The sequence below is a fragment of the Semicossyphus pulcher genome, unplaced genomic scaffold (assembly GCF_022749685.1).
Source record: "Semicossyphus pulcher isolate SPU_LCO1_2020_fin unplaced genomic scaffold, fSemPul1.0.p SCAF_8, whole genome shotgun sequence".
In the NCBI taxonomy this organism is placed as follows: Eukaryota; Metazoa; Chordata; class Actinopteri; order Labriformes; family Labridae; genus Semicossyphus; species Semicossyphus pulcher.
This window is the reverse complement of record NW_027211759.1, coordinates 12,207,967-12,227,708: the sequence shown is the minus strand read 5'-3', so window position 1 is coordinate 12,227,708 and position 19,742 is coordinate 12,207,967. Positions and strand designations below refer to the sequence as shown.

Here is a 19,742-nt window from a genome sequence, read left to right as displayed (position 1 = left end):
TTCCATAGTGGAGCAGGATAGTTGTGTCCCATCAGTAGCCAGTCCCCCAGAGCTGACTGAGGGCTTTGAGGGTAAGCTGAGCCCACTGTGGCAGAGCCTGAGTGGGGGACAAATTGGAGGCGGCTGTGGCATCATCGGTGAGGGCAAAGCTCTTTACTTCAGTAGCCCTGGGAGGAGAGAAGCTCACACAGTGCCTCTTGACACAAGCAACACACGGTGAGTGGAAATCACACCTATTAGAATCTCATTTGTAAGCGCTGGAAATCAGTTAAATGTGTGGCTGTTCAAAGGGTAAATGAAATTTAACTAGTGCTGTTTACACACAGGTTGGTCCAATTCTACATCCGAATTGGCAGCAAGAGTTTGGGGCCAACTTGCACTAGGCCTCGCTCGCGCAACGAAGGTAACTATCACATGCTGTATTTAGGCCCTCTGCTGCATTCATGTGGCTGTTCCTCAACAGTGCAGTCTTTAGAGAGCACCTCCCAACGACGTACTCTGTTCACCGCTGGCTTGTTTCCATCTGTTCCTTCTTACACTTTGACTTTGATCAGCCTTGTGATCCTGTCGAGGCTGTTTGGTACAGATCTAGTCCTCGAGTTTTATGTAATGGAGAATCAAAGTGTAAATGTTTTCTGTTTTATTCTGTACATCCTTCAGCTGATAGTGGATCTGTAGCCTGCAGCAGTGCTGAAGGCTCAGTCTGATTGTTTCTGTAGTGTTAGATAAAACACTGCCAGCCTCTTAAACAGCGTGTCTGTAATAATCAAAGCTTCTGGACTTATTCAGTTCTGTTTTATTCTATTTCTTCTCTTCCAGCTAAAATGACTCACTTCTGTATCTGTATCTAGGAAAAACATTCCCTCCCTAAAAGTGCTGTCTGTTCTTTTTCTCTGATTTTAGGTGTCCTTGTCCAGTTTTCTACCAACAATGGCGTTAAGTGGCAGTTCTTGAGGGAACTAGACTTTAGTTCCTTCCTGGAGCCCCAGGTGGTGACTATTGAGCTGCCGTCTGCAGCCAAAACCCCCTACACAGTGTTTCGTTGGTGGCAGCCACAGCAAGGTCTGAACTTTATAAGGGTTCAAAATCAAACAGAGTAATAAAACTACCCTAGTAGTTTTGTTTTTTAACTTTACTTCTGTCTCTCCATTCTTGTAGGGAAACACTCCGCTCAGTGGGCTTTGGATGATGTCTTGATCGGTATGAACGACAGCTCCAGGACAGGTTTCCATGACAAATTCGACGGCAGCACGCCTCTGAGGCACAACTGGTACCGTATCCAGGGTGGGGAGGTGACCGTGGACTGTTTATCTCTGGACACAGCACTTACCTTCAACTCTGAGGCCATTGATAGTAAGTCACACAAACACATTACTGTTTATACACACAAAACAAGAGAGCAGCGCTTTTGAGTGCAGGCTTGTTAGATGTAACTGCATTGAAAGGGAAAGAGTGTTGTGATGCTCCCTGAACAGTCGCTGTCAAGTGGCCCCTGAGAAACACACTTCACACGCAACCTCATCAGTGAAGCTGCAGTGTCTGATGTGAGTGTGTTAAAGTGAATGAATGTAAAACCACAGAACTACTCAGTTTATTTTTATAATTAAAAAAGGTAAGGATAAATAAGTGTATGCACATCTAGTATACCACATGTTTTCATACACACACATAATAAACAAACCACAGAAATGGCTACACAGTAACATCACAGTATTACGCACAGAACAGGCTGAAATTGAATAACCCATTTACTGTGGTGCCGGGGGTCCTGAATTATTAATGAGAGCAAACCTGAATGAGCATTCTGCCTGTTATTTATGCTTGCATCAAGCTGTGAGCCGATTTACTTTGCGCAAATATTACATTACAACTGGGCCCTTTCATTAAGCATGCACAGCAAGAGCAATTTGGCAACCCAAATATAAACAGGAAGCTCCTCTGCCCCTCGTGTTAGCAATGATTGTCTGACTGTTCTTTTATGCACCAAAACATGCACACATAACGCGGCACTACTTTTCATTTTCAACTCTGTTGTTGAGTTTGGATTGGACTTGAATTGGACTATTAGTTTATGTTTTAGGTGTACACTTTTTTTCATTTCATATGGCATTGACAGTGAGATAAGGTGGGTGGTTGAGCTCTTGCTTTGCCTGAAGACACACATTGCACTTAAAAGGCCAGTTCGCCGATTTTCAGCCTCAGTGCTATCATGCTATTATGGGAAGCTAATGCCATTATGGTAGGAAAAAAATGCAATTTCGCTCTGTGCTTTTGGAGGACGCTATCCACTTCTCCAGCGGGCCCTGGAAAACCTCTGCCAAACTACGTAAAACACGTCATCTGGCAGGGGCCAGGGAGCTCGCTAAACTACACTTCCTCAATCTAAGACGCCACCTCCGATGTCATGTCTCGTTCAAAATCATCAGGTTTGAAATGTAGACTGCAGACCTGAAGATTTTTAAGAGGAATGTAGAATGGGCAAAACCCCACGAGCTGTTTGTACAACTTTCTCCACAGCTATGTTGCAAATTTCTAATATTATTGCTTCTATCGATCACAGAGAACATCAGCTTTGGCTGACAGTGGCTTTTTCCAGGGGTGAACTGCTCCTTTAAGACAGTTTTTAATGAAACTGTTTCAGCTGAATAAAGTTTAATGTGTTTTCATCCCAGTGGAATTTCCTGTCCTGTTTAATGCTGTAACCAGATTGATGTTTATTTACAGACATGTTTCTTATTAAGCATTGTTTAAATACCAAAACTAATGTTGCTTTTTCTCTGTGTCCACAGAGAAACCAAGATATGCAGAGAGCTGGGACTTTGAGGTGTCAGGCTCATCATTCCTGCAGTTTGAGCTGAGTATGGGCTGCAGTAAGTCCACCTCCTTCTCCCATGGTGTGCGACTGGAGTACTCCACAGACTGCGGTCACCACTGGGCCCTCATCACCCCAGAGTGTGTGCCCCCTGCCATCGGCTGCGCTGGGTATACTCAGAGTTCCGTCTATACCTCGACCCAGTACAAACACTGGAGGAGGATCACCGTCTACCTGCCCAGTGCTGCTAAGTATGTATTTCTCAACCTTTATTCCCAAAGTAAGTAGACAGTATTGTATATCTTCTTAAAGGTTATTAACTCCTGACTGGCTTTTGAATCCCTCAGTTCTCCCAGAACTCGGTTCCGTTGGATCCAGACCCACTTCACCCCAGGGGCAGAAGGATGGGCTCTAGATAACGTGTTACTTGCCCCTGGCTGTCCCTGGATGTGCTCTGGTCATGGCCTGTGTGACAACGGACGCTGTGTGTAAGTAAATCCGTCTTCTCTTCTCTCTCTCTATCATTTTCACATGTAGTTTCTGCCTGCATGTAAATGTATCTTACTGTTACTTCACTCCCACTGTTCTCATAAAGGTGTGACAAAGGTTATGGAGGTGCACACTGTGTGCCGTTGTCCCCTCTGCCTTCTGTACTGAGAGAGGACTTCAATGAGAACCTGCAGCAGGAGACGTGGCCGGAGGTGTACGGAGCAGAGAGGGGAACTCTGAGCGGAGAGCCCCTGAAATCTGGCATGGCCCTTATCTTCAAAGGGGTAAGGGTCCTAATCACCATGCAGAGAACATCAAGAACATTAATTATACTGTTAAATCACTTACTCTCGTCTGTTTCGTTGCAGGACGGCCTACGCATGATCGTGTCACGGGATCTGGACTGCACCAACACTCTCTACATCCAGTTCTCCTTCAAATTCATCACTAAAGGTAATAAAAAACTGTTTCCTGTTGGCTTAGAGGTGTTTTTTATAAAAGGTTGTTTATTCTCAGATTGTTGTAATAATTGTTTATCTTATTGGCTTTTCTAGGTGTCCCGGAGCGCTCTCACTCAGTGCTGCTGCAGTACTCTGTGAACGGAGGAATCAGCTGGCTGATGTTAGATGAGTTTTATTTCCCTGCTTCCACTGACACCCTGTTCCTCCACCTGCCGCTGCCTGCCAGCGCTCAGACCAACGCCACCCGCTTCAGACTCTGGCAGCCGTACAACAGTGGTGAGTGGCTTCATTGGGTGGTTGCACGTTATTTATCCTTTGTTTTCTGTATTATTCAATCTGGAAACTGTTAAAAAATAAATGTTCACAATAATCACAATGTTCCACCCTTCAGGTAAGAAGGAGGAGGTGTGGGTAATAGATGACCTCATCATTGACGGCAGCTCTTTGCACAACACGCCGGTGGTGGTAGACAGCTTTGAGGAAGGCCCGAATGAGTCCAACTGGCTGTTCTTCCCCGGGGGAAACACCGGCCTCTACTGCCCCTATCAGAAGACCGGACTGTAAGAAAAACATTAAGTTTGGGATGTTGACAATGTCACAGCCTTGGCAGTGTTTGTGATTTTATATTATTCATGAGCCCGACGGTGATAAAACTTGCAAAAGGCTGTTTTTTACAATTGACTAATCTTGTGTGTTTGTGTGTGTGTGTGTGAGATGCAGGGAGGAGGATGAGTCAGCCATGGTGTTTGTCTCCAGCGAGCTTGGAGAGCACTCCATTACCACGAGGGACATTGACGTAAATGAGAACACTATCATCCAGTTTGAGGTACATAAACACAGCCTCGATGACATCTTCTTTTCCAAAGCAACATCTAAATACTCGCTAATTCAAAACATAACTCGTGGCTCATCATCTTTGTTGACACTGTGTATGATTATGTCTCTCCAGATTAATGTGGGCTGCACAGCTGAGAGCTCGTCCGCCCACCCAGTACGTCTTGAGTTCTCACGAGACTTTGGCGCCACATGGCACCTTTTGGTGCCCCTGTGTGCCGGCGCACCCCAGCCCTCGTCCCTGTGCTCCACGGAGCTCCATCCTGCCAGCATCTACTTCCCTGGTACAACTCAGGGCTGGAGGAGGGAAGTCATTCACTTTGGCAAGCTTCGCCTCTGCGGGTAAGGAATGGATTCATCCTGCAGAGCAGATGCAAAAAAAAATAAAATGAGGGGAAACTTTGGAGTGGACATTTTTAGTGCACTAATTCTTGCATTTCCGGCTCCCCCAGGTCAGTGAGGTTCCGTTGGTATCAGGGTTTCTTTTCAACTGGCTCTGCTCCTCCAACATGGGCACTAGACAACATCTACGTTGGCCCACAGTGTCAGGACATGTGTAATGGTCACGGGGCCTGTGTAGGTGGCACCCACTGTGTGTGTGACCCCGGCTACTCTGGATCTGACTGCTCTGTGCCTGAAACCCCCAACCCTGACTTTCTCAAGGAGGACTTTGAAGGTACATCATCATTGTTATGTACACTAGTCTGTTGAAGCATGCTGTAGAAGCTTCAGACTCTATTCTTATTGTGCCCTAAAAGCGTATTTTACTTTTATAACATTATTTTGACATTATTTTAGGACTTAAGTTTCCCTGTTTTGTTAGTATCATATATGATATGTGTCTATGATTATGTGTTTACTGTTTTGTTTCTTACTGTGTGTGTGCGTGTGTGTGTACGCACTTGTGTCTGTAGGGGGAGCTGTGGATGCTGAGCGTTTCAGACTTCTGAGCGGTGGTAAACCATCCAGGAAGTGTGGTATCATGTCAAGCGGGAACCATCTGTTTTTCAGCGAGGATGGCCTGCGCATGTTGGTCACCAATGACATGGACCTGTCAAATGCCAGGTATAAGAAAACATCCCACATATACAGTATACAATCAATATCTTTGTGATGTTGAATTAACTTATTTCAGTGATAATCTCACGCGTTAACGGCTGTATTTGCAGGTTTGTTCAGTTCTTCCTTCGCCTCGGCTGTGGTAAGGCGGCTCCAGACCCTCGCTCTCAGCCGGTGTTGCTCCAGTTCTCTGTGGACGGAGGTCTGACCTGGGGCCTGCTCCAGGAATTCCTCTTCAGCAACAGCAGTAATCAGGCTCGTCTGGTGGCCCTGGAGATCCCGCTGCGGGCCCGCACGCCGTCCACTCGCCTCCGCTGGTGGCAGCCCTCTGAGAACGGACACTTTTACAGCCCGTGGGTCATTGACCAGGTACCGTAAGTGAGGATCCATCAACCATCCATCCATTTTAAACTCCTGTAATCATTTCCATTCAAGCATCGAAACATCATGGCTTTAATCTATCCAACCTTTTTTTATTTCGTCTCTCTTCATCCCCCAGTTCATCCTTCTTCACATTAACTTTGCAAACATTTATCTTTCATTCCCTAGGTGGTCGTAGGTGGCAGTGCGAGTGGATGGGGACCTTTGGAAGATGATTTCTCATCAATCGACGGGCGCTCATGGCTCCTCCACCCCGGAGGAACCCGTATGCCTGTTTGTGGCTCCGATGGGCCTGCATTCGCCTTCATAGAGAAGTCCAACACTCGCTACGCTGTTACCACTGACATCAGTTTGGGTCAAGACGCCTTCATCCAGTTTGACTTCTCTGCTTCCTGCTCTGTCACCAACTCCTGCTACTGTAAGTGTTTAAAAGCATGTTTAACTTCATCTTCTTTCTATTAGATATCCTAACATTTTGTATTAATTTATTAGACTGTCAAGTTGTTTGTGTTGGCAGTTGTTTCTTTGACATACGTAATGTTAAAACTCTTTTTTTCTATGCAGCTGTAGAGTTGGAGTATTCTCTGGATCTGGGTCTGACCTGGCAGCCTGTGGTCAGAGACTGTCTGCCTACAAGCCCTGACTGCACCTCCTACACCCTGCAGAGGCTGCTGGTTTCTGACACTTACAACAAGTGGGGCCGTGTTACCCTGCCTATCCCATCATATGCCAGGTCAGACACGTAGACAAACTTCTGTAGTTTATAACCAGTACCAATTCTGAAGAACGTTCTTACCATAAAGCCCATGAGTGATATATAATTTACTTTAACAAAAATGTCTTCAGGTCTCCAGCCACAAGGTTCCGTTGGTTCCAGCAGGCTCCCTTTGATAAGCAGCAGACCTGGGCTCTGGATAATCTCTACATTGGGGATGGCTGCCCAGACATGTGCTCTGGACACGGACGCTGCCAACAGAGCTCCTGCGTGTGAGTAGTCCCATTAAAACATCAACGTTTTTATTGGGAATGTCTGTATTGATAAAGTAAAATATTATATTTTCATAAGCTTTGCAGAACTTCTTATGTGTCCATGTTGTTTTAGATTTAGTTTTTTAACTTCAGAGTTTTTGTATGTGGAGTTTTTTCTGAACCGAGTTACTTTACTGCATCCTGCATACCTTTGTGCTGTAATATTAAATTAATCGAACTATACTTAATGGCCAGCTTGTCCATGAATGTGATTATCTGACTCCATCATCCCGCCCAGGTGTGACACAGAGTGGGGCGGGGAGTACTGTGACGAGCCTGTGGTTCCTCTGCCCTCCCAGCTGAAGGACAGCTTCAGTCGAGCTCCCTCGCTCAGCCACTGGCACGTACTCACTGGTGGGAAACTCAGCACTGTGTGTGGAGCCGTGGCCTCTGGGGCTGCTCTGCACTTCAGTGGGGTAAATATACATCCACCCTCATTGTTTGATTATTTAAATTTCTCTTGTTCCATCTTGTGTTTGTTTTCTCACTTAAAACGTTTGTCTTCTCTTCGGATTTGTTGGAGCTTGAAGGCAATTAAATGCATTATGATTCTGAATAGAGAGTTTCTGAGGCATTTACTGTATGCACTATGCACAGGTTTCTTTTAATTCTCAATCTTGTTTTTGCCTCACACGTCTCTTTTTAAGTTTTTGTGTTCTTCACCGGCTAAAGGTATCTTCACGTGAAAAAAAACATGCATTAACCCTTCAGCTCCTGCTAGATGCACTAGCACTGACATGCTCATTCAATATAGGCCAACAGATGATACCGATATACTTAGACATATTACAGTATCAGAAGGATGCTGCTTAAAGTATAACACTGTTATGATAAATAAAAGACCACAGAGTAAGTAGTTGTCAGCCCTTATGTGCAGCTTAAGTTTTCCCTGAGGCACTTAAGGCAGTGTTGTGAATTGACAGGATGATATTGGATGGAATCACTTACCGGGAAACCCTCTTAAGAGTGATCGTCTGGGTCTGTATAATATTAAAAATAACATGTATTTCCCTGAGACTTTCTAACTGTTTTTTTTAGAAGGGTTAATACTGCAAATACAGACACACAGGCATCCATCCATCACAGTCCTGCACTGGCTGATTTCTCCGTTTGTCTATGCACAGAGTTGCAGCCGTCAGCTGATGACCGTTGACTTGAACTTGACCAACGCTGAGTTCATCCAGTTCTACTTCATGTACGGCTGCATGATCCCACCGAGCAACCGAAACCAGGGTGTGCTCCTGGAGTACAGTTTGAATGGAGGAATCAACTGGCACCTGCTGACAGAGATCTTCTATGATCTGTACACCAAGCCCGGGTGAGTATTTTTCACCATTGACACATGGTTATTAGAGTGAAAGGGTGAAGCAAGATATCTTTGACATTATTCATGTTTTTGTCTGTGTTCAGGTTTGTGAATGTGCTGCTGCCCCCTGCTGCCCGCCAGGAAGGAGTGCGTGTGCGCTGGTGGCAGCCGCAACATGAAGGACTAGACCACAGTGATTGGGCTCTGGATAACGTCCTCATTGCAGGCTCGGACCCACGTGCGCAGATATCTGATACATTTGGAGGGGTGGCGCTTCCAAACCATGAGAGAGCTCCTGCCGATGAGACGTCAGGAAGGATAGGGCAGCTGGGCGAGCAGGAGGAAACACCCATAGGTATAACTTAATCTGTGCCTCAATTAAAAAACATATTGATATTCAAGAGTAACAACTCAAAAAACATCTTACGCTTTTAAAAATCTAACGTGTGCTTCTCTTTCTTTGCTCTCAGTGAGCGATCATTGGCTGTTCTCAGAGGACTGCTCAGTGCAGCGTTTCTGCAGCTCTCCTGATGGAGTGATGGTGTGTGGCAATGCTGATGGGAGAGAGGTGTACGCTGTCACTCATGATATTATTCCCGACAAGGGCTGGGTCATGCAGTTCAAGGTAAATTATGAGCTTCAGATGACTCATTTGTGTCGTGTGACGTTGGTTGTGTTGCTATAAGAGTAACATTACCTCATGAATAACTGCCTGTTGGTTTAGATTGGCGTTGGCTGCAGTGTTCCCGAGCGTCACGCTGACCGGCAAGTTCACGTGCAGTATTCAGTGGACTTTGGAGTTACCTGGAAGTACCTGGTGCCTCAGTGCCTGCCTGCCGACCCCCGCTGTGGAGGTCAGGTCTCCCAGCCGTCAGTCTTCTTCCCGGCTGATGGCTGGAAGAGGGCGGTCTATCCCCTGCCTGACAGCCTGGCTGACACGTGAGTCATCCCCACCTCATATCAAGCTTCACACGCTTTTGACAAAACATACAGTTCTGCTTCATATTTAATGGTACTTAAATTATAGATACTGTAGATCAAATTGTTGTCACTTAAATGATTAAAATCATTGTCATATAAATCATGAACAATGTTTGCATGAAACCTTTCCTGTCGCTTCCACAGTGCGGTGCGCTTCCGGTTTTACCAGCAGCACTCAGACATCCAGTGGGGCGTGGAGAACTTTTACATCGGGCCAGCGTGCGACGGCCACTGTGGGGGACATGGAGATTGTCTGGATCAGCGCTGTCTCTGTGACCCAGGATTCACTGGACCAAACTGCTACGCCAGCTCTGCTCTAAAGGTGGAGTCTGGCTTTCACTCAATCAGAAAGAAATCTACCTGTAAAAACAACCTCTTGACGTGGTTTTTTTCTGCAGGCATCTCTGAAGGAGCGATTTGACTGGGAGGGGGCAGCAGGCCCTCAGTGGCAGGTGCTGGAGGGCGGTAGACCCTGCACAGACTGTGGTGTGTTGGTCGAGGGGACAGCCCTTTACTTTGGAGGGGCTGATGCCCGACAGGCTGTCACTGCTGATTTGGACCTCCGTGGAGCAAAGTCAGTACTCACCCGCAGTGAGAAGTTTTCTCTTTATCTGTAATCTTTGTGCTCTAAGTGCATCTTAAACTGTGTTTATGCTTAAAGGTTTGTTGAGTACTGGGCAAGGATTGGAAGTGAAGATAACATGACAATGTGCCACCGTCCAACTTGTCGCAGAGAGGGAGTGCTGCTGGACTACTCTACTGATGGAGGTGCAGTGACAACATGCATAAAGTGCATTGTGTATTTTCATCATCATCAGTTTATAATCTTTTCTCTCCCTGCTTATCTCCCTTCTTTTTCTGTCCACATCTGTTCCTCAGGTGTTTCCTGGACGCTGCTGCACGAGATGGACTATCTGAAGTACGTGTCGGTGAGGAGAGATTATATCGTCCTCCCAGAGGGAGCTCTGACAAATGCTACTCGTCTGCGCTGGTGGCAACCGTTTACCATTTCCTCGGGCCTGGCCACCCCCAGCCTGGAGAGAGCGCAGTGGGCCATAGACAACATCTTGGTGGGGGGGTCGGACATCAACCCGTCCACTCTGCTCGACACATTTGATGATGGTGAGCAAAATTATATTATATATTAATTTTCCATTAGTTTTTATTTAGTCTTTCAGTTTAGTTTTACGAGCTCATAAGATGTTTTATTTTTATTTTGAGAAATTGACTAGTTTTTGTTTTTGGTTTGCACATAAAGTATTCTACGGGAGCCGACATCCTATATGTTGCTTTGCTGCCACCTTCTGGAACTAGTTAGTTACTGTGTCGTCTTCATTCTAGTTTCTTTTTTTGGACCAGTGTCTCTCGTCAAACACAATAGGACAAAGTGTTCCATTTAGTTTGTGTTGCACTGGTCATTGTATTTTTTTTTCACTGCTAGTTTTCGTCTAAGTCTTAGTTTTCGTTAACTATAATAACCCCGATAGTGAGTTTGTTTATTGATGAAATAAGAGTCTGACAACTCGCCTGACATGACATGAATTTATATTCTTGACTCTTTTTGCCTGTAACCAGAGGGTATCTCTCACGAGGAGAGCTGGAGCTTCTATCCTAACGCTGTGCGCACAGCTGGCTTCTGTGGAAACCCCTCATTCCACCTGTACTGGCCAAACAAGAACCAAGACAGGACACACAACATCCTGGCCACTCGAGAACTCATCGTGCAGCCTGGATATATTCTACAGTTTAAGGTAAAGTGCTGTTAAAGAGACGTGTATTAAATGTGTCTTATACATGAAGGCCTTTGTCGTTTACTGTTCGTGTCTGTTGTTGCTGCAGATTGTTGTCGGTTGTGAGACAGACACCTGTGAAGACCAGCATTCTGTCCTGCTGCAGTACAGGAAGGATGCAAGGTAACAAGACAAGGAGAGGTCTTTATTACACGTCTTTGTTTGATGCTGTATCTTTCCTATTCCCACATAAAAATGGCAAACAATTTTTTCTCAACTATGGTGGAAAAAGACATTTATGCGCAGACATGATCTCAAACATCAGTGTTTAAAGTCAGGGTAATACTCTCAGAAGCCAATAAACATCCTGGCACTACACTCAACATTTATAAATTCATCATAAGAAATCGATATCTTTAAGTGTAAAGGTTTTCAGCGCTCACTCTCCTCTCGCCCTTTAGGTCAGATTCGTGGCAGCTGGTGCAGTCAGAGTGCCTCCCCTCCTCAGTCAACAACGTGGGCTGCTCTCCATTCCAGTTCCACGAATCCACAATCTACAGTCCGGTCAACAGCTCAACGTGGACCAGGGTCACCGTGCAGCTGCCAGACCACGTCTCCTCGGGGTAGGAGCGCACAAATATTTGACTTTGTACCTGTAAATCAGCAGAACAAGAGGCAACGCTTCACTCAGTTGGAAGCAGTGTTAGTGATTTGCTGTATGTTTCCAGAGCTACTCAATTCCGCTGGATTCAAAAGGAGGGGACAGGAGAGCGGCAGAGCTGGGGAGTGGACCATGTGTACATTGGCGAGGCCTGTCCGGGGGTCTGCAGCGGCCATGGTTACTGTACAAGTGGAGTTGTCTGCATCTGTGATGAAGGACACCATGGTGGGCCACAAACAGCACATTTTATTCACACCACTAGACACAAACATGGTTCTTTTATTATTTCATAAGAAATGCAAAATCTTGAATACAGTTTTTCCTCGCACTTGCTAAAACATGTCCTAGCAATGTTTATATCTCTGTTTTCTGCTATCTTTATTAACCTTATTTCCTCACTTGGCCTCTGCTTCCTCTCACCGCAAAAGGTGACGACTGCTCCCTCTCCAGCAGCGACCTGCCCAGCTCCATCAAGGACAACTTTGAGTCCGGCAGCGTGTCTCAGGAGAGCTGGCAGTTAATCCAGGGCGGAGGAGTGGGCAGCGGCTGCGGGCAGCTGTCACCGCATGCCCACGGAGACTCGCTCTACTTCAATGGCTGTAAGATGAGGCAGGCAGTTACAAAACCGCTGGACCTCACTAGAGCCAGGTACAGGTACTACCAAAACATACTGTACATAAACTGTCACATACACTTACATACCTCAAAGCTGCATTTTTTCTTCACATGATATGACCCTTTTCGTCTCTCTTTGTCTGTCTCCCTGCAGTAAGATCATGTTTGTGCTGCAGATCGGCAGCGTGGCACAGACAGACAGCTGTAACATAGCTCTGGATCAGGCTGACACAGTCGACCGGGCCGTGCTGCTGCAATACAGCGTCAACAACGGAGTCAGCTGGCATGTAATCGCACAGCACCAGCCCAAAGACTTCATAAAGGCACAGAGAGTGTCCTACAACATCCCGCTGTGAGTGACGCTCAGATACACTCAGTTTAAACCAGAGTTTTCTTTGCAATGGTTTATTTCTTATCTATAAAACTTTCCTGTATAATTTATGTTTCATTATTAAAGCAGTCACAACTTATTTGTATCCTTTATAATAAGAGCCTTACTAGAACTGATGATACTGATACGTGTACTGACAATTCTGTTTAAAGCGGTGTCATTAACTTTAAAGGCTCTATGATCTTCACTGACCCAATAATGTCTCCGTGGTCTCTCCAGAGAGGCGAGGGTTAAAGGGGTGATGATGCGGTGGTGGCAGCCCCGCCACGACGGTGCAGGACATGACCAGTGGGCGCTGGACCATGTGGAAGTAGTTCTGTGAGTACCCAATTCCCTGCCAGCCCAAGGTCCCCCCAGACTGGCCCCCTCGAAAAGAGCCCTTATCTGCCCCTGTCTCCTCCTCTACCTAAGCCACACCCATAGAAGCAGCCCCCTCTACTCCACACAAACACATTCATACACTGAGAGCACATATCCATGTGTGCTGCTCGACACTTACAACCTTCCTCTTGGCAGTTCTAACAAAAGCTCATCGCAGCTTCTGGTGTCGGGCAAGCAGAGTCTAAACTGAGTGTGCTTTGCTGTGAAGGGTTCTGTTTGTGGATGACTGTTCTGTGTACGACAGATTAACTCCTGCTGTCAGAGCATCATACTTTCAGTGTCTTGTAGAACCCATGCTTCTCCCAGATGAACAACATACATCACACAATACACAAAAAAAAATGTATCACAAATTTTGACAATTTCAAATTGTTTCCACTGTTTTTTATACTGAAGCAGAGAAGATTGGAGGCACTCATTCACATACCTGTTCATTTAAATGTTTACTTTTTAATATCGCCCCCTTGTGGCCATTATAAGGCACAGAGCCCTGAACCAAGATCACTCTCTATAAAATACAGGAAACTGTGAAGTAGAGCTCTTCACAGGTCCAAAATCTTGTGTCCAAACCCAAAGAGACCTGGAAATGTACGACCCAGAACCCAATGGGATCCGTCTATTATTTGAAACTGGGACCCGGACCCATGCAGAACATAGACCGACCCCGACCGAGGTAAACAGACTCAGTCGGCACCGACTTCACAGCTGATTGCTATTAACAAGTTACCGTTAGTCAGTTGTCCAAACAAAACTTTTTGCCCTACCTAATGTGACGCAGCCTTCTCCCCTGTGCCTGGCCATGCATATAATCCATCCTCTAGCTTGCTATCATGCGTGTTGCCCAAGTCTGACCTGTGATCTGACCCTTCACCTCCTGAGCAACAGCAGCTGGAGCACTTGCTCGGCCGGGTCATTGGTGCCACCTTGTGGCCAAAGCTGCACTTTGCTTGAACAGACCCAGAATCCGGGGTTGTAGAACGAGTCCCGACCCGGAACTGGTTGCCCACATAAAACCGCCTGGGTCCCGGGTCCTAGGGTTCTCTACTGAGAAGGTGGCTTCATCTCTGATGCTGCGTCTCTTTTCTACTGTCTATTTTCTTTTCTACATTTTCACGTCTCATGTGCAAAAATTGTCCTACATTTCATTCTATTAGGAATAATTAATTCTTAGAAATACTGAAATTAGATTAAAAGGAAATTGCAGACACCCTTCACTGATTTGCTGATAGTTTCTCTCCTCCTGTCTTTCTCTTTCTACATATTAATTACAGTAGTCTGTAAACAGGATCAATACAAAACCAGTTTTCAAATACAAATGGAAAAAATGGAGCTTCTACGGGGCACTGAAGATGTCATGATCATACTTATCTAGCATATTCTTAACATGGCAATATCATTAAGCATTTTCAATGCATTTTCTGCATGTCGCTGTGGGTATCAGAACAATGTTCCCTCTCATGTGATTGCCGTTTGTCTATTCAGACATGTACCCAATGCATTTCAAATGCTGCATACAACAGTCATGCGATGTTAGGTACTCTAATGAGTCATGTACAGTTAATACAAAGTTCCACATACACACAAACACAAACTTACGCCTAACCTGAGCTGTCCCTGGTCTTAGTGGTCGTGACCTGTCCCACTCCCTCCCTCGCACTCCCACGGTTTTCAACAGTGTCTGCTGAAAAGAGTGACCGTGATCCTCACACTTTGCTCTGTTGTTTATTTCTCTCTATTCGCCACTCCTCCACTCCTTCACACATTCTTCCTCTCCCTCCTACTCCTGCTCAATCCTTTCCTTTGCTCCACCTGCGATTCCTCCCTGCTGCTTTAACGTGTTTGGTCATGTGGTCTTGCTCTCCCTCCTCTGCCTGTGCCGCACTGACCCTACCTTACTTCATCACCTTCCTCCTCCTTCTTCCTCAAAACGCTTTCTCTCCCTTTTCGCTGCCCATTCTGCCACACAACGGATGGATTACTTCTTTCTTCTTTGTCCTCACCTCTACCTCTCACTTTGCCTTCATCTTTGCTGTCTCGTCACTTAATCTCCACCCTCACTACTCTTCTCATTCATTCTTTCTTCCTCATTCTCTCTGTCTTTTCCACTCACTATCACTTCTTCCTCCTTCAAACTCTGACTATCTTTATGCCTCTCCTCTCTTCTCCCTTCTCCCCTCTCTGGGCCCCTGCCTCCCCAGGCCGGGGCTCCTACCCCCCCAGACCTTTCTGCGAGACAGCAGTCCCCTCCTCCTCCTGCTTCCCCCCTCTCGCGCTCTAACCTCTGCTCTCTTCTGTATTCTGCTCCCTCTGGCATGGCTGTAGTGTCAGGTAAGTTCTCCGCCTCTTCCTGAATGCAGCCCCCTCCCTCACCCTTCCCCACCCTTTCTTCTCCCTGACACACTGCGCACTCACTGACACGCCCAGCCCTCCTCATCATCACCGCAGTCATGTTCATACCTTAACTCGAGCCCCAGGCAGGTCAACAAGCAGGCCAGCTGCTCACAGTGACCAGGTGGAGGCTTGCCTATTAAAACTAACCAACAAACACATCTAAAGAGAGACATCTCCTAGCACAGAAAACAACACAATATAAACAATGACACAGTGAATGGAGGGTTAAACAGGGCTGTTAAACAAAACTCTTCTATGAAATGAGATTTAAATCCCCTGAAACACAATTTCGCCTGATCAAAACACGTTCTTTAAATGCTTTGAATGTGCAGTTAACATGCTTAAGGCATTTTTAATGTAATAATGTACATACAAATGTCAATGGTACTGTGTTTGTGTGTATATGTGTGATGTAGTCCATCACTCTACCTTTATCTGTTTGTTTTGTTCTCTCTACTACCTCGACTGCAAACTGCTGGTTCGACCCAGCTGCTAATTTATAAACTCACACAATCCTACTTGACATATTTAACTGTATATGGGTCCAGCTATATCTCACTCCAGCCAAAGCACTGACAGTCTTTCTCATTCATAAACCAACATGAATTGCAACGCAGGGCGTCTCGCATCATTGATTTCAAATGAAGGCCGGTGTTTCATCTGACTAACCTCCTCCATCCAGCTCCTTGCATGGCTTTATGGATCGACAGCAGCTCTCCATCACCTGTTTCGCTCATGGCTGTCTGCCTGTCTGTTGACGACAACACCATGAGTCTGAGCCAGGAGCTCCCCCCTCACTCTCCCTCTACTTTCTGACCAGAGATCAGAAAAACAAACGCGCTCACACCAGGGGCGGATCCAGAGGGGTGGCCACCCCCAAAATCCTAAACTATGATTGGCTAATTGCCTTGTCAGGGGCGGGACTTAGCTTAAACCATCAACTATGTGGGCTGTGTTGCAACAGGCAGCTAGCTTCTTTTGTTTGCACTTTAAATTGTTACTCTGGACATACATCCTCCTTCTGAGTCCTTAAAGAATTAAAGTAATAGTTCTGATTTTTGGACACTAAGTTGTATGAAATACTTGCTGGTAGTGTAGTCGATGCAAAGCTATTAGCTTTCTCACCGTGTCCCGTGGTCGGAGTTCTGGCCGGTTCTGAACATAGAATAAGTAGTTCTGGTGAGAAGCCAGGGTCATGAAACCAACAAGTTTTAGGCTACAAAAACAACACAAAGGCACTGGTGATGCATTTTCAACACAAAATCATCGTCCTCCGATTTCATATACTGCGCCGTTCTTTTGGCACTATTTTCTCTCTTGACAAATCCAGAATCACTACGCCTGCGGCAGGCCTGTTTCTCAGGTCAGCCGTCAAAGTAGCCGTTTCACATTGATTCTGACTGATTCGCGTCATCTTTGAAGTAAACATGTCGGACTATGAAATTGATGAGGAAGATTTACCTTTAACAACAGATCCAACTCTAACTCCAAATCTAAGTGCATGGAAAGGAAATTTTGAATTGTTATTACTACAGCCAGGAAAATCCCAAATTCGCACCATTTCGACATGTATTTCCTCTGTGACAACAAACTTCGTCTCACAACGTTACCAATTCCAGCGTGTTCTCTTAGAAACAGCTGATGGATCACGTCACCTGAGAAACCGGCCTGCCGCAGGCGTTGTGATACTGGATTTGTCAAGAAAGAAAATAGTGCCAAAAAAGGCGCAGTGTATGAAATCGTAGGAAGATGATTGTGTTTTGGAAATGGATCAGCAGTGCCTGCGTGTTGTTTTTGTAGGGTCAAACTTGTTGGTTTCATGACCCTGGCATCTCACCAGAACTACTTATTCTACGTTCGGAACCGGAGAGAACTCCGACCACGGGATAAAAATCACTTTAAGCTTAGAGGATGTTGCCGCTCTGTTGTTTTACTTTGTAAAGTTAAAAAATATGCACAGGAATACACCTTTTAGATACTTTAACGTCAGTAGTCAAAGTAGATATGATAAATGGAGATAAAAAGCGTTACTACATGCTATTTGTGTGTTTGTGTGGACACATGCTTCATGCCACCCCTTTATAAGTCAGTGCCCCAGTTGGGCCACCCCAGTGAAAAAAGTCTACATCCGCCCCTGACTCACACACACACACACACACACACACACACACACACACAATCAGACACACGATAATCACCAGCCATCCCCTTCATCCAGCGTTGACACCCTCACCTCCTCAGCATCTACCATCACACACGCACCATACCTACCCTCCCCCTACCCCCTCCTGATACCCCCCCCCCCCCCCCGCTTCGCAGAGGCCCCTGCCTGCCCTGGCTGCACTCCTGGCTCACTGGCACCGCCCTGCTGGATGGAAGAGGCAATGAACAGGCTAAGCAAGAGCGATCCTCCGCAGCTTTTCTCTGTGTCTCTTAGTTTCAAAAACACGCCCTCTCTGCCCCCGACCCTGCACTTTTCTGACTTTGATTTAGTTCTTTTTTTTTTTCTCCCAGTGATGGCTGTTGACCTCTGACCTCAAACACTCAGAGTCAGAGTTTCCCTCTAGTATCTGTGGTAGTATGTCTGTAGACTCTGTGTCCTATGTCTTGTCTTGTGACATTTGGTCTTGGATACATGTAGCTGGTTCTACCGCCTTGTTCACCATCTAGCTGCCTCTCATTTGTGCAGAACGTAAACAAATCCAGTTGTGTAGAGTAGTGCCGCCCATTCTCCGAGCCATGAGACCCATACAGCTGTTGAGTGTTTGAGGTTGTGGCTGAAACATGATTAAAAATGCCAGCATGAACCTGGGTGTGAGCGAGTGCGAAAGCTGCATTCAACCATTCGTGTATCTGCATGCACGGGTGAGAGTGTGTGCATGGGAACGTGTGGAGTTGGAGCGCCCTTTACTCGGTCACTAATGTTCACCCTCCTCCCCGTTCCCTTCCTCTTTCACTGTCTTTGTGTCCCTGCAGCACCCGTAAACAAAACTACATGATGAACTTTGCCAGACAGACCGGCGCGCGTCACTACTACAGCCGCAAGAGGCGGGCACTGCAACAGCGTGCCTGAATCTACCGAGAAGGGATTCGCCCTCTGACCTGCCAATCACACATCAACCCGCCACGCTCATCCCTTTCCTCCTGACGACACGTCGTCCTGTCGAGTCCCGTCCACCAGTGGATTCCAGTCAGCCTTAGACCTCCCCTCACCCATCTCTCCTTACCTTTGCAACAAACCATTCAAACAGTTTACGGCAGCCAACCAAGGCCTTCCCAACCACACGGGTCGGCGGGAATGAAACTCAGAAGAAAGGAGCTTTTACTTTTTTTTTAAGGACGGTCGGGGTTTCTAGTTGTTTTCTGATTGTTGCTGTGGTTCTTCTGGTTCACACCTCCGACAACCCTCCCTCTGACTTACCTCCCCATCACTCCCGCCTCCCTCCACTCATCCTCCTTTTCCTACCACACTGTGAAATTGAGAGATAATATATCACTGCTGAACTGACCAGCCGATTGGAGAGTTGCCTCCTTGTTCCACTGAGCCGCCGGAGGGGAGGAACCAACCAGTACGCCAGGAGAAAGACCACGACGATGATACTGACCGCTAAGAGGAATACCGGTGATGAAGAAGCTGAAAAAAGAAAATTAAAAAAAAAAGAGTACTGTGTTCTTGCTGTTCTGTGTGTCTGTGGGTTCTTTTTGTGATGAGTTGACTGTGGTGTTCTGTTCATTTGTTTGTTCGTTTTCTACTAATTCATATGCTTTTAAGGGGGGAAGGGGAGGGGGGGTGCTGGGTTCTGTTTCCTTTCCCTCGTTTATCTGGAACGGATGTGGGAAGAAGGAACGAAGGAACGATTTGCACGACGGGAAAAGGAGAAAACAAGAAAAAAATTAAAGACTGAACAACGATTTTTTTGTTTTTTTTTAATCATTTTTTATATATGTTGGTTCCCGAAAATACAGATATTTATGGTAAATGGTTCTTCACGTAACCTATTTAAGATGCACTGTGCGTGAAATCTGTATGTTATTTTCTAGTGTTAAGTTATTAGGCAGTCGAGTCAGGCTGCATCATCTCCCCTCTTCCTTCTCTTCCCTCTTCTCTTGTGCTGTTTCCCCTTCCCATCTCTCTCTCTCTCTCTCTCTCTCTCTCTCTCTCTGCTGATTTCTGATACCTGGAGGTGAGGCTCTCTTAGTGTTGTTTTTTGAAGTCTGTGT

The 19,742-nt window shown here is 46.1% G+C and overlaps 1 protein-coding gene across 1 annotated transcript in view; it reads left to right on the top strand.

Moving 5' to 3' along the window:
* The window catches only part of LOC138612804 (reelin-like), a 98,347-nt gene extending 79,271 nt beyond the window's left edge, over positions 1 to 19,076 (top strand). Inside the window, exons 30-64 of the mRNA XM_069686255.1 lie at positions 9 to 216; positions 327 to 403; positions 904 to 1,062; positions 1,159 to 1,353; positions 2,790 to 3,063; positions 3,160 to 3,300; positions 3,408 to 3,585; positions 3,670 to 3,754; positions 3,856 to 4,038; positions 4,154 to 4,322; positions 4,483 to 4,588; positions 4,712 to 4,938; positions 5,049 to 5,272; positions 5,511 to 5,661; positions 5,766 to 6,024; positions 6,205 to 6,454; positions 6,601 to 6,769; positions 6,883 to 7,023; positions 7,304 to 7,481; positions 8,190 to 8,383; positions 8,476 to 8,726; positions 8,842 to 8,996; positions 9,096 to 9,310; positions 9,497 to 9,674; positions 9,751 to 9,926; positions 10,014 to 10,120; positions 10,232 to 10,474; positions 10,928 to 11,103; positions 11,192 to 11,265; positions 11,544 to 11,705; positions 11,811 to 11,968; positions 12,172 to 12,397; positions 12,513 to 12,710; positions 12,969 to 13,067; positions 18,498 to 19,076. Of these exons, the coding sequence (XP_069542356.1) occupies positions 9 to 216; positions 327 to 403; positions 904 to 1,062; positions 1,159 to 1,353; positions 2,790 to 3,063; positions 3,160 to 3,300; positions 3,408 to 3,585; positions 3,670 to 3,754; positions 3,856 to 4,038; positions 4,154 to 4,322; positions 4,483 to 4,588; positions 4,712 to 4,938; positions 5,049 to 5,272; positions 5,511 to 5,661; positions 5,766 to 6,024; positions 6,205 to 6,454; positions 6,601 to 6,769; positions 6,883 to 7,023; positions 7,304 to 7,481; positions 8,190 to 8,383; positions 8,476 to 8,726; positions 8,842 to 8,996; positions 9,096 to 9,310; positions 9,497 to 9,674; positions 9,751 to 9,926; positions 10,014 to 10,120; positions 10,232 to 10,474; positions 10,928 to 11,103; positions 11,192 to 11,265; positions 11,544 to 11,705; positions 11,811 to 11,968; positions 12,172 to 12,397; positions 12,513 to 12,710; positions 12,969 to 13,067; positions 18,498 to 18,594 (6,083 nt within the window). The 3' untranslated portion in view covers positions 18,595 to 19,076. The remainder of the gene's footprint in view (positions 1 to 8; positions 217 to 326; positions 404 to 903; positions 1,063 to 1,158; positions 1,354 to 2,789; positions 3,064 to 3,159; positions 3,301 to 3,407; positions 3,586 to 3,669; positions 3,755 to 3,855; positions 4,039 to 4,153; positions 4,323 to 4,482; positions 4,589 to 4,711; positions 4,939 to 5,048; positions 5,273 to 5,510; positions 5,662 to 5,765; positions 6,025 to 6,204; positions 6,455 to 6,600; positions 6,770 to 6,882; positions 7,024 to 7,303; positions 7,482 to 8,189; positions 8,384 to 8,475; positions 8,727 to 8,841; positions 8,997 to 9,095; positions 9,311 to 9,496; positions 9,675 to 9,750; positions 9,927 to 10,013; positions 10,121 to 10,231; positions 10,475 to 10,927; positions 11,104 to 11,191; positions 11,266 to 11,543; positions 11,706 to 11,810; positions 11,969 to 12,171; positions 12,398 to 12,512; positions 12,711 to 12,968; positions 13,068 to 18,497) is intronic.
* The last annotated feature ends 666 nt before the right edge of the window (positions 19,077 to 19,742 follow it).